Source organism: Rhinopithecus bieti, unplaced genomic scaffold (assembly GCF_001698545.2).
Source record: "Rhinopithecus bieti isolate Rb0 unplaced genomic scaffold, ASM169854v2 scaffold_315, whole genome shotgun sequence".
NCBI classification, from domain to species: Eukaryota; Metazoa; Chordata; class Mammalia; order Primates; family Cercopithecidae; genus Rhinopithecus; species Rhinopithecus bieti.
Window position 1 is genome coordinate 2525961 of NW_016803481.1, and position 22966 is coordinate 2548926.

At 50.8% G+C, this 22966-nt stretch overlaps 1 protein-coding gene across 1 annotated transcript; it reads left to right on the top strand.

Annotated features, from left to right (window-relative positions):
* Positions 1-1890: 1890 nt before the first annotated feature.
* Positions 1891-22661, top strand: CHRNA2 (cholinergic receptor nicotinic alpha 2 subunit). Its single transcript, XM_017885166.1, is given in 11 exon segments — positions 1891-2032; positions 10266-10453; positions 11463-11683; positions 12122-12166; positions 14296-14405; positions 18281-18695; positions 18697-18744; positions 18747-18809; positions 18811-18882; positions 18885-19307; positions 20672-22661. Coding segments are annotated over 10 exon segments (1596 nt in total). The 5' UTR covers positions 1891-2032; positions 10266-10380; the 3' UTR covers positions 20798-22661.
* Positions 22662-22966: the final 305 nt, after the last annotated feature.

Below are 22966 nucleotides of genomic sequence, written 5' to 3' on the forward strand. Positions count from 1 at the left end.
TGTCTTTTCTTTTCTTCCCTCCCTCCCTTCCCTCCCTTCCTTCCTCCAGTCTCCAGATGGAAAATGTATACATCTAACTTTATATATGTATGTATATATATATATGTATATGTATATACATCTAACTTTATATGTGTAAATATGGTGAAATGTTAACATTTATTATGAATAGTGGAAATATGAGTGTTTATGGTTTTTTGGTATTTTATGTCTTTTAATTCTCTCAAAAGATGATGCTAACAATCACATGCACATGTGTACACACAATGCATGTGTGTGTTTGTGTTTATTTGTGCTAATTGACTCCTCGTAGTAAACCTATGAGGCAGGAGCCATTGTTCACATCTTCTTTTTACATCTGAGGAAACTGAGGCGTAGGAGGCTGAAAAGGCCTGTCCAGGATTATGCAGCTGTTTAAGAGCAGAGCCAGAAATTCAATCTCAGCAGTTTGTGGCCGGGTCAGGTCCAGGGCCTTTGCTTTTAACAAAATAAGGGAGAAGAGCTAGCAAGTAGCTTGAGGGAAAGGCCGATACCAAATAGCGTTTTTAGGATTGGGGATAGGCTTAGTTAGGCGCTGAAGGGAATGAACAAGTGGGGAGGAGAGGGAGGGTCTGAGAAAACCCGGGCTGTTAATAGATGGGTGATGTCAAGATCACAGGGGGCCAGGATTCGCCATGCATGGAAGGAGACAGGAGTCCTGATCTGATGCTGGAGGAAAGGAGGCTTCTGCGGAAAATCAAAGGCAAGGTCACCTGCAAGGAGGCTGAGGGGGTGACAGGGAAGCAGCCACACTGGGTGGCCACGCAAGTGACCGGTGGTCCTCTAGGGTGGTGGGGGGAGGGGTCTCACAGGGGAGGAGGACAAGGAGAGAACCGTGGGCTGACTGGCCGGCAGCTCTGTCCTTACTCCAATTTTTCCGATGCTATTTACTGACTTAGAAGGTAAATACTTTCCAAGGTTCTTCAAGTTCTTTACAGCTGGGCTTGTTCCAAGGCTGGAATTTGTGAAGTGGATTCCTCATTTCAAAACTCTACTGCTATATTGACAGACAGACCCGGGACCCAGGACCCAGAAGCTGTCTTTGCATTCAGGGGCCCCAGGCAGTGATCCTGACTCAATAACATATTGAGCTTTCCCTCCAGCTACCATCATACTTCTCTCTTTTAAAGGGAAAGCCTGTGAGAGAATTGTTTCTACTTTTTATCACTTAGCCCTCTTGGCCCATTCGCTCCTGAACTCATTGAAATCATACTTTTGTCTTTACTCCTTGCTGAAAGTCATCTTGCCAACATCCCCCAAAAAACTCTACATGGCTAAATCCACAGGACAATGGAAGTCCTCGTGGCATCTGATCTATCAGCAGTCTTTGGCTCAGCTGTTCCTCTCTCTTCCTTAGCAGGCTGTCTCCAGGGGTCCGGAGAGCAGGGAAGGGAGCATCGTGGTGACTGGACAGAGGGAGGGCAAAGCTGCCACTGTCCCCACCGGACACAGGCTGGAGAGTCACAGGCTCCTCCTCCTTCCCCTCCAGAGAGGCTGTGTGTGTGTGTGTGTGTGTGTGTGTGTGTGAGAGAGAGAGAGAGAGAGAGAGAGAGAGAGAGAGAGAGAGAGAGAGACAGCGGCGTGAGCCTGTGTGCTTGTGTGCTGAGCGCTGAGCGCTCATCCCCTCCTGGGGCCAGGCTTGGGTTTCACCTGCAGAATCGCTTGCGCTGGGCTGCCTGGGCTGTCCTCAGTGGCGCCTGCATGAAGCCGCTCTGGCTACCAGAGCTGGACAGCTCCAGGAAAACCCACCTCTCTGCAGAGCTTGCCCAGCCGTCCCTGGGAAGCCAACTGCCTCTCACGTAAGTCTTCCGCTCGACGGGGTGTCTCTAAACCCTCACTCTTCAGCCTCTGTTTGACCATGAAATGAAGTGACTGAGCTCTATTCTGTACCTGCCACTCTATTTCTGGGGTGACTTTGTCAGCTGCCCAGAATGTCCAAGCCAGGCTGGTTCTCTGCATCCTCTGAATGACCTGTCTTCTTCTGTAACCACAGGTAAGAAAGGTGCCCAAGGCTTATGTTGGGGGTGGCATGCATGTGGAGAGATTGTGGATGTGGGGTCAAAGAAATACTAGCAGTTTCTGGGTACTCAAGAGGGGGTTACGTCTGAATGCTGGATGTCACCTGCTCCTAGAAATATTTTAGTCTCTTGGTTGTCCCTGCTGGGGCTGTCCACAGCCAGGTGACGATGAACACCTCCTGGCTAGGATGGCTAGCCCAGTCTCAGGAATAGTGGCTTTATTATACTGTATCTGCTCCTATGTCTTTATTACTGCTCTCTGTTCTTTTGTTCATTTATTTATTCATTCAGTAAATCATCTATGTGCTTTAAAAGGGCTAAAAGACACCAATGCATTTACTCACTTAGAAGGCAAATACCTTCCAAGGTTCTTCAAGTTCTTTACAGCTGGGCTTGTTCCAAGGCTGGCGTTTGTGAAGTGGATTCCTCCATCAGCTGGTGTGGTAGTTCAGATGACCTTCCAGATCCCACCCAACCTTGAGATGTTAAACTTCTGTGATTGAGCAAAGCAGATATAAAAGCTAGAAATATACTCTCTAGCCCCTAAGCACCTGTAGTGAATTTATTTGGAAGAAGAAACAGTACCAGTTTCTCTAATGGAGGGGCTTCTTTGGAAGTGTAGTGTTGCCAGTTGTGAAAAAGCTGAGACCCGTATGCTTGGGGAGGTTCTGGACGGCAGAAAGGAACCAGATGGGATGGAAGCAGCCTTTCAGGAGAAGGAAGTATTAGTAAAAAGAGGAGAATGTTGGCTGGTGGGTGGGAAGTTGAAAACAGCAGTAGTAGAACCATGGGCAGGGAAGTGAGCTCAAATCACCTTGACTTCTACAGAACCAGGATTCAAGCAGGCTAGCGATGCTGCAGTGAGTGTGGGGGTGGGGTGGGGGTGGCCGGCACTGGTGTACATGAGCAGCGACACAAGCCCAATGGGGACACTGATGTCCGAGCACTTTACATATGCGATCTCTTTTACATAGGTTTCTCTGTGCACCCCATTCACCTAGACCCACTTTACAACTAGGGACCTCATTCCACTCTTTCCTCTTCCCCAAATCTGCCAATCCAGCCACTTAGAGGGTCTTTTTCTTTTGACATCTTCCTAACCAGAGGTGGAAGTTCCCTCTAATTACTGTCAATCACCTGGAACAATTCCTCCTTTGGTTTCCAGTGATAAATTAAATGAATTGATATAGTGGGCTCATCACAGGGGGTGCAGATTTGAGGCATCTTGCTGGGAATACATCCTCTAGAGTCACCGCATCTTATTTGCACATTCTTCTGGGGGGTCCAGGGTGGCTCTCCTTGGATCTCTACATGATGCAATTTTAGTATGCCTGGATTCCTATTCTCATTAATGGAGAAAAAAAAAATCTCCTTTTTAAAAAATGCACTTGGTTAAAAGGTGAAACACATGATAGCTTTGGAATTTGCAACTATGATATTGGTTGGCTGGATAAGAAAGTGCATCTGCACTAGAGGAACCTCCTAGAATCTGGGATCCAGGTGGACCTAGCTTTGGGGTGAGGTGCCTGTTCCCCCTCCTCACTTGTCCTCAACAGACCTCAGTCCTGATGGTGGCTTAGCAATGACAGACACGGTGCAAGGGTCTACAGAACACAGGTGAGTACTGGCTGAGTTGCTTATATGAAATTGCCCCCCTAGTTAACACCACTTTATAATTTATCACATTCTAGTTTCAAAGCTAAAGATCTTAGCTTGAATCTCAGCTTCATCACTTTTTATCTACATGGCTTTGGTCAACTTCTCTGAATATCAGTTTTTTCTTTTTTTACTTACATGAAAGGGATAATAATATCTCTTCCCCACACCTCCTAGGGGTCATGTGAGGCCCAAATAGGTCAAAGCTGCAAAAGTACTTTGTAAATCTGAAAAAAACATAAATGCATGGTGTTCTTAGGAAGACCTTTTAGGAATTAACATCAGGGGGGATTCTGAAATCCTCATTCCCTGCACCAAATCAGCCCTGTGTTCTAATATCTAGCCAAAACTTCATGCCTGTATGAAAGTAGACATAAGCAATGGAATTTCACAACTCTTCTTTATTTTAACTAGCAAATGAAACTTCTAGACGGCACTGAGCCACATGTAAATGGGGGAGGGCATGAGATCTTTGACGATCTTAAATCCTCCAGGGTAGAAAGGATGAAAGAGACAAGAGACAAGGAACCAGAAAGGCAGCTTTGTGATTATCAGGTGTTTGAATGATTGTGGAGAGCAGAGAAAAAAAACCTCACCTCCTCTGCAGTTTCCCCTGGGTATTAACGAAATTTAATCTCTGATGACAACACTAGGGCCTCTAAACTCAAGTCAACCCAAGTCAAGCATCTCTCAGACGCTTATGCAGATTCAGACTCAGGGAAGAGCTTCCCAATGTGGAGAGTTGTAAAAAGCCTGGAAAGGATGCCTTGGGGAACTTGGGGCCTCCCTGGATGGCTTTGGAAGCAATGGGGCTAAATGAATAAAATCATGCCCCACATTAGGGGTGGATGAGTGGATGAGACTCTAGCATTGTCCTTCCTTTTGGTTCTTCTCTATTCAAGTTCACTCAGTTCCCTGTCCCTGGTGCCTGCCACACTGTTGGCCCTGATGAAGAATGAGGCAATACATTCTCTTACAGTCCAAGCGTGAAACAACAACAACAACACAAAATGAATGAGGTAGTGGAAAGATAAACAAAGAAAAGAGTCAACAATCACACTGTGAGTGCAAATGTTTGACGCCGTGCTGCTCCTCAAATTAAGTGACAAGCCTTGGTCTCCTTCTTCAGGCTCTCGGAGCCCTCCTCCCGCCCTGGGTACCTTTTGCAGGTGACTCTGAATACGTGGAACCCACAAAGTGGACTGGGGCTTTGCTTGGGGCTGGAGGGAAGAGGTGAATAAGATACAGTGGTCACCCTTAAGGAGCGACCTCACGACAGGAAGTTCCACTTTTCTCTGAAAGCCCCCATTTGACCTTTCAGATCAATGTGGCGATCCCACTTCCTGGGCCTCAGCCCTAAGGTGATTCCAGATGAACACAGCTGACTTTTAAAAAAAATTATTATTGTGGTAAAATATACATAACATAATTTACCAGTGTAACCATTATCAAGTGTATATAGTTCATCGTGTTAAGAACATTCACATTGTTGTGCAGACATCACCACTGTCCATCTGCAGATTTTTTTCATCATCCCAAACTGAAACTCTGCACCCATTGAACAACAGCTCCTCACTCCCCTCCCCCTAGCTCCTGACACGCCCCCCCCATGCTACTTTCTGTCTCTATGAATTTGACTATTCTAGGAACCTCCTATAAATGGAATCCCAATGTCTTTGTCTTTTTGTAACTGGCTTATTTTACTTAGCATAATGTCCTCAAGGTTCATCCATGTTGTAGCATGGATCAGAATTTCTGTCCTTTTTGAGGATAAATAATATTCCATTGTATGGATAGACCACATTTGTTTAACCATTCATCTGTCGCTGGATACTGGAGTTGCTTCCACTTTTTACACGGCTGATTGATGAACTGCACTGCATTCCGACGGAAGAGTGGAGTCAAATCTACACAGTTTGGGTGAGCTCCTGCTGCTGTGAGATGAGGGGAGGGTGCGTAAAACACACCACAGGTATTGCTGCCCACTTGAAAATTATTCTGATATTAAGTAACCGATACATGCTGATAGTGGGAAATTTGGAAAATGCAGAAAACTGTCAAAAAGAATAATATTCGCCTCTAAATCCTGTGCCCAGAGATAACACAAGTGATCTATTTGTATGTAGAAGAGAGATTAAAAGAGAAAAGAGCAAGATGGTAGTGCTAGCCCTCTCTGGAAATCAGGTAGCTGTGCTGTTTCCTTTGCGGTGGTCTGCTCGGGGGAAGTCCCCTGGGGACAAGCCCCTGCACCTTCGAGGGCCAGAGATCCCAGACCCTGCCACTGTAGTTCACCCAAGCCACAGAAGCTGCTGATGCCCAGGCTGGGGTGGGTGCTGTACAAACATTCTGCAGAATTTGCATTTGCAGGGCGATGTGAGTTTACACATTATATAAAGCTGCACTCCTGAATGAGAGCTCTTGTGGGGCTGTGTATATCAGGCCTATCTGTGGAGAAGCTTCCCACTGCCAGGACTCCCTGCTTCTCCCCCATGGAGGCACCGTTCTGGGAGAGCTTCGGGATGCTCTCTTGGGCAGCTTATTCCATATACTGGGAACTGCCAGCCTTTTCCACCTGCCAGCTGGGGATTTTCAGAGCCAGGAATGAACCAGGAACCTCTAAGACTGGGACAAAGTGAGGAATCCCAGGGCAGGATGGGGTGTAGGGTGGCACAGAGGATAAGGGCAGCTGGTGGACAGGGGCAATGTTCTCCCCAGGGAACAGAAGAAAAATGTAATCCTCTATTTCCAACAAGAGGATTGAATTGAAAGCTTCTGGGGAAATTGATGCAGGAGGGCCCTTTTCCCCCAAAACACTCTGGTGTCTGTGCTATAGTCAGTATATGCCAGCAATTGCAACACATCAAATCCTTCCCACATTCCTCTTCTCCGACTTGACACAAACTGTCATTGTGCGATGCAATTGGGTCATGGGCCCTGACAACCACAAGAGCAACCTGTTCCCTGATCAGCCCTCTGCAGTTCCCCAGGGACTTTCATGGACACAAATGACCCTGTTTGCTCCCGTCACTCCTCCCACAGGGCAGAAAGTATTCAATCTTTCTCTTAAGGCAAAATCCCAGGGGGATTGAGTGACCTTTCACAGATCACCACCAGCCAGTGGTGGGGCCAGGACTCGGAGCCACATTTGCCAGCACCAGCCCTGCTCTCATCTCCTGCCAGAAGGGTAGGATAGGTTGGTGCAACAGGCCCTGGGAGACATGGAGGATTAGTGACGCCAGAAACACTGTTGAGAGGCTGGGTCAGGGTGGGCAGGAGGATGAGAATGACCAGATAAAAGTGGTTTCACAATTCCATGAATAATAATTCTGATTCTCTCATACCTGGTGGTTTACTTTGATTTTTACTTTCTTTTTGAGATGGGATCTTGCTCTGTTGCCCAGGCTGGGGTGTAGTGGCATGATCATAGCTCGTTGCAGCCTTGACTTTCCCAGGCTCACGCAACCCTCCGTTCTTAGCCTCCCCAGTAGCTGAGATCACAGACACACGCCACTATGCCCAGCTAATTTTAAATTTTTTTGTAGAGACAGGGGTCTCACTATGTTGCCCAGGCTAGTTTTGAACTGCTGAGCTCAAATACTCCTTCTGTCTTGCTCCAAAAGAGCTAGAATTACAGGTATGAGCTACTGTGCCCAGCCCTTGGTTTATATATATATATATTTTTTTTTTTTTTTTTTTTTTTTTTTTTTGAGATGGGAGTCTCGCTCTGTCGCCCAGGCTGGAGTGCAGTGCATGCTCTCGCTCACTGCAGCTCCACTTCCGGGTTCATGCCATTCTCCTGCCTCAGCCTCCTGAGTAGCTGGGACTACAGGCGCCCGACCACTCCCGGCTAATTTTTTTTTGTATTTTTAAGTAGAGATGGGGTTTCCACCGTGTTAGCCAGGATGGTCTCGATCTCCGTGACCTTGTGCATCCGCCACCTTGGCCTCCCAAAGGTGCTGGGATTACAGGGCGTGAGCCACCGCGCCCGGCCGGTTTATATTTTTAAAGCCACTTTTACCCTTATTCTTTTTTTTAGAGTTGTGGCTCAATACATATAACATAAAATTGATCATAATTGGCATTTAGTACAGTTGGAACAGTGTGCAGCCATCAGCACTATCTAGTTCCAGAACATTCTCACCCTCTCAAAGGAAATGCTGCACTCACTAGTTGTACCGAGAGCCATTGTTATCTCCCTGGACCACACACACGATGTGTCCCTGAACACGAGGCCTCGCTCTTCTCCCCATAAGGGGGCTGTTTCAAAAAATGCGAATTTCAATGTGTAAGCTTGTAAGGCAATAATGTTATTTTAGTGATATATATATATATATATATATGATTTAAATCACATACTATATAAAATAATATTTTAAAATACTGCTTTTCCCGACTTTCCCAATTATGAAACATTCATTTCATATGAAACATTATGTTTACCCCCATCTTTGACATCTGTGCCCTTCTGGTCACTAGAACCCTTTGTGTATTGATTCTTCATGTTTGGCAAATATCATTGTCATCACAGTCAAGAGAGGTAGCTGCTGCTGCTCTCTTTTTTTTTTTTTTTTTTTTTTTTTTGAGATGGAGTGTCGCTCTGTCACCCAGGCTGCCAGGCTGGAGTGCAGTGGCATGGTCTCGGTTCACAGCAAGCTCCGCCTCCCGGGTTCACGCCATTCTCCTGCCTCAGCCTCCCAAGTAAGTAGCTGGGACTACAGGTGCCCGCCATTACACCCGGCTATTTGTTTGTATTTTTAGTAGAGACGGGGTTTCGCCATGTTAGCCAGGATGGTCTTGATCTCCTGACCTCGTGATCCACCTGCCTCGGCCTCCCAAAGAGCTGGGATTACAGGCGTGAGCCACCGCGCCCGGCCTAGCTGCTGCTGCTTAATCCACGAGGTGGTTTGTTTATTTTTTAATAACAGTTTTTTTTGAGATATAATTCAAATACCATAAAATTCGCCCATTTAAAGTGTGCAATTTGGTGAATTTTAGTATATTCCCACATCTGTGCAACACCACAGCATCTAGTTCCAGAGTTCTCTTATCCCCTGTAAGGGAAACTCAGTGATCACTAAGCAGTCACTTCCCATCCCTCCCTCCCGCCGCCCGGCAAACACTAATCTACGTCTGTCTCTATAGATTTGCCTGTTCTGCATATTCCATATCAATGGGATCATACAATGTGTAGGAAAAACCACAAACTGTTTTTCTCTGCTCTCACTCCACAACAATCAACACGGAAGACTTCTGTGACCCCCAAAGATGTGGGGATTCCTCCCCACCTGCAAGCAAGCAGTCAGTTCTGCAGCAGAGATCAGCTGGGTGCCTTCTAATTCAATTCAGACACCATCCACCTGGAGACAGTTCAGATCCCACACATCGAGGGCTCAGTCCCCAACACTGCCCCCGCAATGTCAATGCCCATCACAAGTCCTAGGTTGTTTTACCTGTGCTTCTAACCCACTGGCTATAAATTGGGGTTCCCATGATCCCCTCCCTGGGTTCGACTAACTTGCTAGAATGGCTCACAGAACTCAGGGAAACACTGGTTTACTAGCTTATAAGAGAGAGTGTAAGATACAGGTGACAAGATGCATATGACAAGGTTTGGGAAGGGGCACGGAGCTTCCATGCCCTCCTTGGGCTCATCACCGCTCAGGAACCTCCAATGTTCTGCTATTTAGAAACTCTTCAAAACCTGTCCTTTCGGGTTTTTATGGAGGCTTCATCAGGCAGCATGATTGATTAATCCAGTGGCCACTGGCGATCAACTTAACCTTTAGCTCCTCTCCTGTCCCTGGAGGTTTGAGGGGCGGGGCTGAAAGTCCTAATCCTATAAAGCCTGCCTTTGTCTTCCTGTGACCAGCCCCATCTTGCAGCTACCTAGGGGCTGCCAGCCACCAGTCATGCAAAAAGACATCATTTTGCAGATTCCAAGTATCTTAAGAGTTGTATTCCAGGAAATAGGATTGAAGACCAAATACATATTTTACATATCACCTTCAGTACGTGGCTTTTTGCCACTGGCTTCTGGTACTTTGCAGAATGCTTTCTAGGTTCCTCCATGCTGTAGCAAGTGTCAGCACCTCAGTCCTTTTTATGGTAGAATCATGTTCTGTTGTAAGGATTTACTGCCTTTTGTCCATCCATTCATCAGCTGATGGACATTTGTTTGGACAAAAGGCTGTTTCCACCCTTTGGATCTTGTGAATAGTACCCTGATTCTTTTACTGATCACTCTTTGCAGTATGATTATCCCCATTTTACAGATGCCCACTGAGGCAAAGCAATGGGGACCTCGGTTCCATCCTGTGCCCTCCTTTGTCCAGCAGGTCAGGGCTGGTCTTAGGGCAGAGTCGCTGGCTGACTGGAGAAAGAGGAAGAGGCTGATTCCTCAATAAGCCAGGGAGAGCCCAGGAGCACTTAACTGCTGAGAGGCCTGCTGAGGGCCTTTTGCTCACATTTCATGCCTGTGTAGAACGTGAGAAACAGAAATATGCCTGTGTCAAGGATACACGACCCTAAGAGCCCTTTCTTGGGCTTGCTCAGGTTTGGTGGTGAGACGAAGCCTCGCAGAATTCAGCAGCAGCTCTGCTGGGGACATGGTCCGAGGTGCAACCCAGAGTAAAGCCCTGACCTGACCTCCTGATGCTCAGGGGAAGCCATGGGCCCCTCCTGTCCTGCGTTCCTGTCCTTCACAAAGCTCATTCTGTGGTGGCTCCTTCTGACCCCAGCAGGTGAGTGCTTGTCACCTGTCATTGTAAGACTTCATCTCACGCTTGTCGGCTCACAAACGGTAGGAAGGAGTCTGCAGGTGGACTCATTGCAACCGTCAAAGCTGCAGGGGACTTTAGAGGCCCTCAGCTGGGTGGCTGGTTCCACTGGGAGAGGTGGAGGGGTGGTCACAGCTCTAACGTTAGCATCTGTGTCACCTTAAATGTCCCCAAGCTTCAATGTCCTCAGCTGCAAAATGCAAATAGTATTGTGTACCTCCCAGGCCTATTGTGAGGATTAAACGAAAGTTTGTGACCAGAATCCAGGATACAGGAGGCACTCGGAACGCAGCACTTTCTATCCCAGATGGTGCTGACACGTTTTTCTGGGATTTGGAGCTGTAGTTCTCGACTTGCTCGGACAGCAGAGCCCTGAAGGGGTGAAACTGTTTGCTGAACACAGTGAAAACTGACATGAGTAATGTCATAGAAACATTTTGAAAAGCTTTGTTTATCTGATAGTAAGTGGCAAATGCCCATGGTTTAAGAAAAAATTGGGGAGGATCCCAAAGCGGTCTATTTCCCTGTTAGCATTAATGGTTCATCCGACAAGTGGGTGGGAACAGGAGACCGCTTACCCTGGCCAGGCTCACTGCAATGCCGGAGCCCTTCTCCCTGGAGCCCCCGACTTAGACCAGGTATCTCTTCCACTTCCCTGTCCCCGCAGGGGCTCCTCCATATGGGGCTGAATCTCTTCTGTAGATTCAAGTTTCCCTACTTCCCTGCCTCTGCCCCTTCCCCTCGACCCCTGCAGCACTAGCTCCCACTCCTTTCTTCTCTAACATCACAAAGCAGCTAACCTTTCCTGAGCTCCGACGACCCCACAGCCTACTTATGCTGTGCTCAGCTTAGATAGACATTATCATCTGCTGTCTTCAACAGTGTTTTGAGATAGGTTCTGGATAAGCATCTCCATTTTACAGATGAGCAAACTGAGGCTCAGTGAGGCTGAGTGGCTCTGATTTGATAGCAGGTGGAGAGGAAGCCAAGCGCCCACCTCCCAGGGCTCCTGGAGACCCCCTCTCCTCTTCCAGTCCCACGGCGTTGCCGCAGGGAGGATCCTATACCCAGGCTGAGGACCGGCTCTTCAAATACCTCTTCCGGGGCTACAATCGCTGGGCACGCCCGGTGCCCAACACTTCAGACGTGGTGATTGTGCGCTTCGGACTGTCCATCGCTCAGCTCATCGATGTGGTGCGCCTGTCCTCCCACCCCTGGCCCCGGGAAAGGAGATCCCAGACCACCCACTGCTTCCCGCCCCCCACCACCGCTTCCCGCCCCCCTCTACTGCTTCCCGTCCCCCCTACCGCTTCCCCCCCAGCCCCGCTTCCTCTACCCCAGCCCAGCCCTCAGGCACAGCAGTGACCTGGGGTGGGGGCAGGGACGGCTCTTCCCGGGGCTGCTACACCCTCCCCTCTCCCAGCTCTGAGCTCCCTCCTAGGAGGGCATTGATTGGCAGCAGTGCCTGGGTGATCCTGGAGAATCTGAGTAAGGGTGGGGTTTCAGAGAGGGTGGTGGGCGGGATGGGCTTGGGGTGTCCTATCAGAGGGTCTGAAACAGCCCATCCCACTCCACCCTGTCTTCTGGGGCTGGGCCCACCCCTCTAATTGCTCCTGTCTCTCTCTGGGCCAGGATGAGAAGAACCAAATGATGACCACCAACGTCTGGCTAAAACAGGTGAGGGCCCCTCCTCCAGTCCAGGCAGGAGCCTACCGGGAATCCATGGACCCCAGACCCCCCCAGGACTTCTTCGCTAGTGAAAGACCAAGGAACAGCAAGACCCTGAACTTAGTTTACCAAGCAGATGCCACATGGGATGTTCCCAAAGCTGACTTTTTCCACAGGGCCTGTGTTCTTGGTGGCTAGACGTGAGTCTAGTGCCTGAGAAGGTCGCCTCAGGCACTAGAAAGCCAAGTGGTGCTTCCCGGGGAGCAGGCATCCATTCATTCTCTGCTACTTCGGAATCCTCCCCAAAGCCCCACCAGGGGTTCATTCTGCCCATTTTACAGCTCAGGAGAACAGGAAGCAGAGAGCAGCTGGGCTGGAAAAGGGGGCCCAGCTGTGCCTGACTCCTAGCCTCTGATAGGACACCCCAAGCCCATCCCGCCCACCACCCGCTCTGAAACCCCACCCTTACTCAGATTCTCCAGGATCACCCAGGCACTGCTGCCAATCAATGCCCTCCTAGGAGGGAGCTCAGAGCTGGGAGAGGGGAGGGTGTAGCAGCCCCAGGAAGAGCCGTCCCCGCCCCCACCCCAGGCTCCTACGAGAGAACGCTGAGTGCTTAATATCTATGCTGCCACCCAAATACCCCCAAACTTACAGGCTCACAGCAGCTCCTAGCTCACTGTATCTTATGGCTTTATGGCCAGGAGTTTGGGTGGTTTCTTCTGCTTCGCATGGTGACCACTAGGGTTACTTGGTGGTATTTGAGTGAGGGTTCATCTGGTCTGGAGGGTCTAAGACAGCTTAATTCACACATATGTCCCTTAGCAGGGATGTCCGGAAGGCTCTGGAAGGTGCTGGAAGGCTGGACTCAGATGGGCCCCTCGTCCCCTTCGGGCACCCTCAGGGTCTCTCCAGCAGGGGAGTCAGACTTCTTGCCTAGTGGTTCAGGGATTCCAGAGTGAGGGTCCCAAGAGACAGGGAGTAAAAGAAACTAGGCCAGCATTGATCTTGTTGTATACTACTGGTCAAGACAGTCATAGAACCCAGTTAGACTTAGGAAAGGACGCACAGATCCCGCTTAGGTCGGAGTCTTCCCTCCCTCTGATGCCATAATCCGGGAGCTGTTAGGGGTCACTTGGCTCATCTTTACGGATGTGACAGCTGAGGGCCAGAGGGAAGCAGGAACTTGGAAGCTACCCAGTCATGTGGTGTGTGTGTGTGTGCAGGGAGGCAGGACTAGAACTTGGGTTGACACAATTGTCCCCATGGGCTGGTCACCTGGGCTTCAGGGTTGAGGTGGCAGGGCAAGGAAGGAGTACTGGAGTATGAGTCAGGCCAGTCAGCAATGCCTCTGATTAACTTGTGATACTGGGCAAGCTACGTAACCTCTCAGAGCCTCAGTTTCCTCATCTGCAAAATCAGGATAACGCAGTCTACTACCACATGCCTGGGAGGATTAATGTACCCCAATTTGGTGTGGGTGCCTCAAAATGTTGGTTGGACCCGAAAACTTGACAGATGGACTACAGAGAGAATACAAACCTGATGGAGGCAGGGGGACTGACTTGGACCTGCCTTGGTGGAGGCCTTGGTGGAGGCAGGGCTCCCATCCCATCTCTGGTGGAACTCCTGTGGGGCACTTGGGAGTGCAGTTTGAAGGTCCCAGGGTAACTCCCCTGCCTCACTATATGACAGGTTGATTTTCCTGTCTCTACTTTCACCTGCTCTGCATTCCCTGCTTAGCTGTCCCATGGAGGCTTTTCCTAGATGGAGAGTATAAAACAAACCATAAACTGTGATGCACTAAAAATGAGAGACTTCACTAGAGATGAGTGAGGTGGCTCACCAAGGTCATCCAGCCAGGGATTGGCAGAACGAGGACTAGAGGCAGGACAAAGGTGAACTTCATGTGCCCAGGACCTTGACTACTAAAGTCCAGGTAAAGCCAGAAGGTTGGTTACTTGCTCAGAGCCCGTTCCCAGCACCGCAGCTCCCTCCACTATTCTGGGCTGGGTGGGGATCCCTGGCTGTTCCAAGGAGGCTGCTTGGCCCAATTCTGGGTATCCCTGGGGTGTGCTAACTTTGCCCTAGGCTGCTCCCTGGAAGCGAGGTTGACACAACTTCCTCCCCACACACAGGAGTGGAGCGACTACAAACTGCGCTGGAATCCTGCCGATTTCGGCAATATCACATCTCTCCGGGTCCCTTCTGAGATGATCTGGATCCCCGACATTGTCCTCTACAACAAGTAGGAAGCCATTGGGGTCCTGGGGGGATGAGGGGAGGCCAACTGGCAGGGGCTGGGTCCATGGTCTTGGGAGGGGCACCCCTGGTGTCAGCTTCCTCGCCTCCTTCTTGCCTGCTTTGCTGAGCATGTCTCCCCCACCTCTCTCATCATTCCTTCATTTCTTTCCTTTTGTTCTCACTCTACACCAAAATGAATGGCAGCTGAGCACCTGTTAGGTATTGGTGCCTGGCACTGTGCTAGAGGAACAGAGATTTGTCAATACTGAGTATTCTTTGAAAAATGTGGTACAGGCTCTAAAAACAATACCTTGGGGTTGAAGTTGTGAGGGGTGGCAGTGTTGGTCAGACAGGCAGGCAGCATCGGCCAGCACCTTCAAAGGCCATGTACTTCCTTGGTGTGCAGTTTCCTTTTTCCCAATCATGTTATTCTGTAGTTGTCTTCAAGATTAAAAAGGAGTAATCTTTGACTGCAATGTCAAGAAGTTAATAGAAGGCAGAGGAGTCTAAAGAGAGCCCCAGTGGACAAAAATAATCAACAAAAAATATTTTGATGGAATAAATAGGCTTCTATAATTTCATTTCTGTATTTGGTATCAGGCAATTCTTCCCTTAGAAGTTAAGAAGTTAAAATGAAAAGATGTTTGGTGTTACGTTCATCCAAAAATGTTTTCTAAGGTGGGGCTATAAGGAGCATGGCTTCTTTGAGTTATAAGTAGGTATGAAAAAGCGTTCTGTGGTCAAGTAATTTTGGATAACATTGTATGTAACACCCACCCCCATCCCCGCCCAAGTCTTTTGGAAAATGGCAGAGCACAATAGCGTTTCAAAAATGTTATTAGAAGTCCTGCAGCAAAGACACCCACCTAGCCCAGCATTTCCCAATTCATTTGATCTTACTTTGGAAATGCTATTTTTAAAGAAAGAAATAAAAGGAAAAATGACCCATTTCTGGATTGCTTGTCTTCAGATTGGTCAGATGGTTTTTTTTACACTGTCCAGTTCTGGTCAGAACTAAGCCCTTTCACCTAAGCCACTTTGGTGAACACGTGTTCATCCTGGGTTCTTACACTGGCAGCTCTCACATCTCAGGTGCCTAGTGTTTGCAGCTGCTGTGGGACTCACGAACTCCCCACCCTGTCGTATCTCTGTGCCCTGTAGCTGGCACCTAGGATCCTCTGGTTTCTGTTTTCTTTTCTTTTCTTTTTTTTTTTTTTGAGACGGAGTCTCGCTCTGTCACCCAGGCTGGAGTGCAGTGGCCGGATCTCAGCTCACTGCAAGCTCCGCCTCCCGGGTTCTCGCCATTCTCCCACCTCAGCCTCCAGAGTAGCTGGGACCACAGGCGCCCGCCACCTCGCCCGGCTAGTTTTTGTATTTTTTTTAGTAGAGACGGGGTTTCACTGTGTTTGCGAGGATGGTCTCCATCTCCTGACCTCGTGATCCTCCCGTCTTGGCCTCCCAAAGTGCTGGGATTACAGGCTTGAGCCGCCGCGCCCGGCCTTCTGTTTTCTTTAGCGGTGGCAGAGGTCAGGAGCAAAGTGCTACATCAACTATGACTTTGAGTTTGAGGATTACCCAATAAGACTTCAGCCAGTGTTACTTGATTTATTACAATAATTTTTGGGGGGGGGTGTACAAAATTCCAAGCCAAAGTCCTGTTGACATTTAGAAAAAGGTCCCCTCCACCCAGTTAGCCCACTCAAGGTTAACAGGAAGGCGTCAAGGAGTTTGCCAGGTTCGTTCCCCCAAATGAGCACATGTTGCCATCTAGTGGTCGTTGTGTGTGATAAACAAAATGCTTTAAAACAGTTGTGTTTTTGTCTGGGCGCGGTGGCTCACACAGTACTAATCCCGGTACTTTGGGAGGCGGAGGCGGGCAGATTACAAGGTCAAGAGACTGAGACCATCCCGGCTAACATGGTGAAACCCTGCCTCTACTAAAAATACAAAAATTAGCCGGGCATGGTGGTGCGTGCCTGTAATCCCAGCTACTCGGGAGGCTGAGGCAGGAGAATCGCTTGAACCCGAGAGGCGGAGGTTGCCGTGAGTCAAGATCACACCCCTGCACTCCGGCCTGATGACAGAGTGAGACTCCGCCTCAAAAAAGAATTTTATTTTATTTTATTTTTAACTTTTGTCTCAATGTATTTGTTACTCCCTTACAAAGTTCCTATTTCCAGCCTGCCTATATCTCTACCATGGAACTACTCCATGGGGGAATAAGGCCCTCTGTTCCCAAGCACTCTTCTGATTTCTTGGATTTTAGAATTGACTGTGGGAATTAGAGGGAGAGGGAGGATGGTTAAAGACTAGAGCAGGAGCCCACCGAGCCACCTCCTGGTGGAATCAGGGGCTGAGGCTTCCGGGAAGTGCTGCCTGACTGGTCACCACTATTCCAGTGTCCCCAGACTCCTCATGGGTCCTTGAATGCCTAGTCCCACCATACCCCTGATTCACACTCTCTGTCCCTGTGCGAGCCTCTACCGGAAAGCTCTTTGCCCATGTCTCAGCCAAATGCTACCATCAGTCAAGGCCTTTTGCAAATGGCAGGCTTCTCGATGACCCTGCTCACCTCCCAGATTTCCCCCCAAAGGGCCCGGGGAGCACCCAGACCGCCCTCCTAGTGTTGCCAGCTGCCTTCCTGATGTTGCAGTGGTTCCTGGAGACGTCTCATCTCCTCATGGCTCCTTAAGGGCAGGGACCTTTCTCATATTCCTCTTCTGCACAGCTCTGGTAGAGGCCCTAGTGGATGAGGGGCTCAAAAACGTATGTTAAATGGATACATTCAAGGGAGTATCTTCACCCGCAAAGATATTAGGTCTCTTCTGAGCAAGGATGATCCCAGGTGGAAAGGGATCGCCCTCCTGAGGGGCCGACTCATCATCTGCTAGGGAAGAAAAACAGACTCATAGATATCACTCTAAAATATTAAATGTTCAGGCCGGGCGCGGTGGCTCAAGCCTGTAATCCCAGCACTTTGGGAGGCCGAGACGGGTGGATCACGAGGTCAGGAGATCGAGACCATCCTGGCTAACACCGTGAAACCCCGTCTCTACTAAAAAAAATACAAAAAACTAGCCGGGCGAGGTGGCGGGCGCCTGTAGTCCCAGCTACTCGGGAGGCTGAGGCAGGAGAATGGCATAAACCCGGGAGGCGGAGCTTGCAGTGAGTTGAGATCCGGCCACTGCACTCCAGCCTGGGTGACAGAGCAAGACTCCGTCTCAAAAAAAAAAAAAAAAAAAAAAAAAAAAAAAAAAATTAAATGTTCAGTGCACAGGAGGACAGCTTTGACCCACTGCGATATCATCTCCGCCCAGCCAATCAGCAGCAAGCACCTGGCCACACCCACCCCTTCCCCAAAACTGCCTTTGAAAAACCCCTAACCTGCGAAGTTTGGAAGAGACGTTTTGAACGCTTTCTCCATCTCCCCTGTGGCGTGGCTGGCCTTGCGTCTATTCAACTCTTTCCTTACTGCAAATGAAAAAAATATTAAATGAATAAAAATAGGCGATCAAATGACATATACCCCATGATCACAAATATATATGGTTGTCATATATTGAGAATGTATATATAATCATTTTACATTTTATATACACATATTTATCATCAAAATGTTATTAGTGGTTGTTTTTAGAATTCTTGGTACTTCCCTCTATTCCTCACAATTCCTCCTTTTGTATTTAAAAAGGTAGTAATTGACAAGACAGCACAGTGGCTATAAATGTGTGTGCCGGGGGAGACTTACACACTTGAATAAATAAACCCCGCCAGAGTGGCCGGGTCTGACTTGGGGTTCCCCTGCTGCCAGCTCTCTGAGTAGCCTGGCTCAGGCAGGTGGGTATGCAGGGGTCTCCCCAGCTCCTCTCCTCTCCCCAGTGCAGATGGGGAGTTTGCAGTGACCCACATGACCAAGGCCCACCTCTTCTCCACGGGCACTGTGCACTGGGTGCCCCCGGCCATCTACAAGAGCTCCTGCAGCATCGACGTCACCTTCTTCCCCTTCGACCAGCAGAACTGCAAGATGAAGTTCGGCTCCTGGACTTATGACAAGGCCAAGATCGACCTGGAGCAGATGGAGCAGACAGTGGACCTGAAGGACTACTGGGAGAGCGGCGAGTGGGCCATCGTCAATGCCACTGGCACCTACAACAGCAAGAAGTATGACGGCGCCGCCGAGATCTACCCTGATGTCACCTACGCCTTTGTCATCCGGCGGCTGCCGCTCTTCTACACCATCAATCTCATCATCCCTGCTCTGCTCATCTCCTGCCTCACTGTGCTGGTCTTCTATCCTGCCCTCCGACTGCGGCGAGAAGATCACGCTGTGCTCTCGGTGCCTGCCCTGCTCGCTCACGTCTTCCTGCTGCTCATCACTGAGATCATCCCGTCCACCTCGTGGTCATCCCGGGCTCATCGGCGAGTACCTGCTGTTCACCCATGACTTCGTCACGCTGTCCATCGTCATCACTGTCTTTGCTGCCTCAATGTGCACCACCGCTCCCTCAGCACCCACACCCATGGCCCCGCTGGGCTGCGGGGGCCCATTTCTGCGGCTGTGGTGCCCCGGTGGCTTCTGATGAACCGGCCCCCGCCACCCTTGGAGCTCTGCCACCCCCCAGGCCTGAAGCTCAGCCCCTCTTATCACTGGCTGGAGACCAACGTGGATGCCGAGGAGAGGGAGGTGGTGGTGGAGGAGGAGGACAGATGGGTGTGTGCAGGTCGTGTGGCCCCCTCTGTGGGCACCCTCTGCAGCCACGGTCACCTGCACTCCGGAGCCTCAGGTCCCAAGGCTGAGGCTGTGCTGCAGGAGGGTGAGCTGCTGCTGTCACCCCGCATGCGGAAGGCACTGGAAGGCGTGCACTACATTGCGGACCACCTGCGGTCCGAGGATGCCGACTCTTCGGTGCGTTGGGGTTGGGAGAGGGGCCAGCCTAGGTGACCCCACCAACTTAGCGGGGAACCACCTTACCACGGAGTGTGAACTTGGGCAGCCCAGGCCCCTCCCGTGAGGACCCACTTCCCTCAGTCATGGTCCTTAGAAGTACGGAATAAATAGCGAGAGAGCACATGTAGCTGGCCACTCTGAGGACATTTATTGTCAGGTGGCAGGTTATACACCATGGGGTCAGGCATGAGCAGCTCAGCCTAATAGGGAGCCTGAGAGCCAGAGAGGGAGGACCCCAGATGCTGAACCCCATGCCTCCCTCAGGCCGCCAGCTCCCACCATTGCCTTGGAGGTGGCGGGAAGCAGGGGGAGCATTTCAGGACAGACCTAGAAAGTCAGCTGCTGCAGCGTCAGCCTTTGTCTTTTGTCTTGGATGGTCTCTTCCTCTGTTTTCCTGTTCATGGACTCTTGAGGATCTTGCAAACTTCACTCTTCAACCACAAACCCTGCAGATTCTTGGTTGTGCCAGGTGGATTCTGCTCCCCCGCCCCTGCCATGGCATTGGCCACACCCTGACCCCTACCCCAGCCCCTGTCTGCCATTGTTACGTGAGCAGGCTACTACTCTAGCATAGGCCTCCTCCTGATGGAGCCAGGCACAGGGAACAGAGTTCCTGGGGAGGAAGGAGGGTGGAGGGAGGGAGGGAGGGAGGACAGGCCGAACGAGATGAGTTTGAGTTGGGTCAGGGCCACTACTCTACCACTACTCTTATCAGCCTAGGGAAGGATGAAAGGCTGGGAGGTTATTATGAGTGGCCTTGATGAATAGATAAGAAAATTAATCATGATATCATCCAGGAGCAGTGAAGAATCCAGGCTCCATTGTCTGGGCTGTGAGCCCAAGTTCTACAAAGCCCCCACCCCACCCCCAGCTTGCCAGGGGTCCCAGCCACCTTCGCCTGTTTCCCTCTCCCCAGCTCCAGCAGGTGGGTGAGGAGGCAACCTGTGGGCAGCAAAGTCCGGTGTTGCATTGAAGTCACTGCAGACCCCCTAGAAGGGCCCATGCCCCTGGGTGGTCCTGCCGCCTCCTTGCATCCCTCTAGCCTCCTTTACATATAGTCTGGGAGCAAAACATGGACAGGTCCGAGCATGTGGAGGGGCTGGGATGGGAGGGGAATCATCAGGGGAGCTTACTGGAGCCTTGAAACAGCCCGTCCCTCCCCTCCACCCACCCCGCTCCATGCGCTGACCTTTGCTCCCCAAGGTCTCTGTGGGGCAGTTGCTGCTGCCCCCAGTGGCCGTCTGTGCAGGGGCTGTGCATGGGGGGAACCCATCCCCTTTCCTGGGCCTGGCCCCCGTCACTGTGTGCCGTCTTCCCCACAGGTGAAGGAGGACTGGAAGTACGTCGCCATGGTCATCGACAGGATCTTCCTCTGGCTGTTTATCATCGTCTGCTTCCTGGGGACCATCGGCCTCTTTCTGCCTCCATTCTTAGCTGGAATGATCTGACTGCACCTCCCTCAAGTTGGCTCCCAGTGCACCCCCGCTGGCCATCTTTTGACCATCTCTGCTCCAGCTGCCTCTAGTGTCCTCTTTGGGGTGAGCGGGTGTCTCTCTGCAGAGTCTGGACACTGACCCAGGCATTGCAGGCTTCCATCCAGCTTAACATTATTGTACCAGGGCTGAGAGCCTGCTGGGTGCAAACTCCTGCTTTGGATACTGAGGAGCTAGGGAAGCTCTGCAGAAGGTCACAATAGTGTGGTGACCAAGTGGGGCAGAGTAAGATTCTCCTGGAGGAGCAGTGCAGACCCTAAGTGACAGAAGGGTCAACCAGAGGGACAGTGGGGCCAGGGTGATGAGGAAGGGAATGCAGATGTCAAAGGAGGGGCCATGGGGGCAAAGGGGAGGGTTCCTTGGGGGTGGAAGGGCTCTGAACAATGTTTAGACTTGGGAATGAGCCCAAAGTGCCAGGGAGAACAGCCAGATGAGGTAGGAGGTTGGAGAGCCAGGTGGGGTCTCTCTAAGCCAGGCTGGGGATGAAGTTCGGAGTCTGTCCGAGTTGCAGGGTGCTGAGCTGTACGATCCAGCAGGGGAGTAATAAGGGCTCTTCCGGAAGGGGAGGAAGTGGGAGGCAGGGCCTGCACCTGAGGTGGAGGTGCAGGGCAGATCTTCCCTACCGGGGAGGGACGGATTGTTGGATACAGGTGGCTGGGCTATTCTATCCATCTGGAAGCACATTTGAGCCTCCAGGCTTCTCCTTGACGTCATTCCTCTCCCTTCCTTGCTGCAAAATGGCTCTGCACCAGCCGGCCCCCAGGAGGTCTGGCAGAGCTGAGCCATGGCCTGCAGGGGCTCCATATGTCCCTACACGTGCAGCGGGCAAACGAAAAAGACCACCCTGAGCTGCTCCTGACCCAATTCAAACTCATCTCGTTCGGCCTGTCCTCCCTCCGTCCCTCCCTCCGCCCTCCTTCCTCCCCAGGAACCCTGTTCCCTGTGCCTGGCTCCATCAGGAGGAGGCCTCACTTGGGAGTTGAAGATCTTTGCCTTTAGTTCCTTTGATTCTGAACTTCTCAAGGGCAGGACCTCTGCCTGTTATTTTTCCCATCCCCAGCACCTAGTACAGCACCGGGTGAGTGGGTCAGCACTTAAGGCGTTTGTTCTGAGTGGCTGAGGGGAGCAAGCTGGATTGTTTGGGCCCCAGGACTGCTGTGTAGATGGCAAAGTTGTAGTCCCATCCCTTATCAGCTTGGCCCGTCTCTCCCAGAGCCCCAAGGTGTGTTGACCTGCTCTGAACCCCTCAGAGCTGCCTGTGTGTGCACTTGGGAATGCACCACCCCAAAGCTTGAGGCTGCACCCGGGATCCCAGGCATAGCTGCTGCTCCTGGGATTGGGCACCAAACCTCTCCCCAGCTCTGTCCAGACCAGAGGGTGGGACCTTGGTAGCTAACAGATGTGGGCACTGGGTTCTTGGGACAATGTGGAGGCTCCAGGCAGGAAGTCGAGCAGGGCGAGCTTCCAGTTTCCTTTTGGTCCTAGGGGTCCCCTCCTTCCAAACCCCGAAATATCTCTCCCTGACACTCCCAAGGGAAACCAGCCTGCCTGTGACACCCTGGCCCACACCCCGCCATGCCTCATTCCTCTCCCACTACCCCCTGCTCATGGCCCATCTGGTTTCTGTCTCCTGTCTACTCCTATGCCTGCAGCCCCCAGTCTCCCCTCTCCTCCCGCTTGCTCTTCGGAGGCCTCAGAGCTCTCAGGTCCAGGCTCCCAGACCCACTCTCCTGAGACAGTGATGTTCACTTCTGTTATCCACATCTCCCATCCGTCTTGCATGTGAATAAAGAGATTAAACAAAGCTGCACCTACTGCTCACTCAACTGTGTGGCCCCCTCCTTGCCAGCCACACTTCAACATCGCCAGTGTTACCCAAGCCCCTCCAGAACCTGGGTGGTTTGGGGGCCCACTGGGAGAGAAATGATATGGCATTCCTCATGTGGCCATGGAGGGGACAGCTCTGGGTCCCTCCTGGAAAGTCGCCCCCTACTGTCCCTGCAAGGGCAAAGAGGCCAGCGCACACCCCTGACCCACTGCTGGGCATCACCGTTTGTCCCTCCTTGGCCGACGCCCAGCGCTGGACAGCCCTTGATCTCCGTCCAACATGAACACAATCGGTTT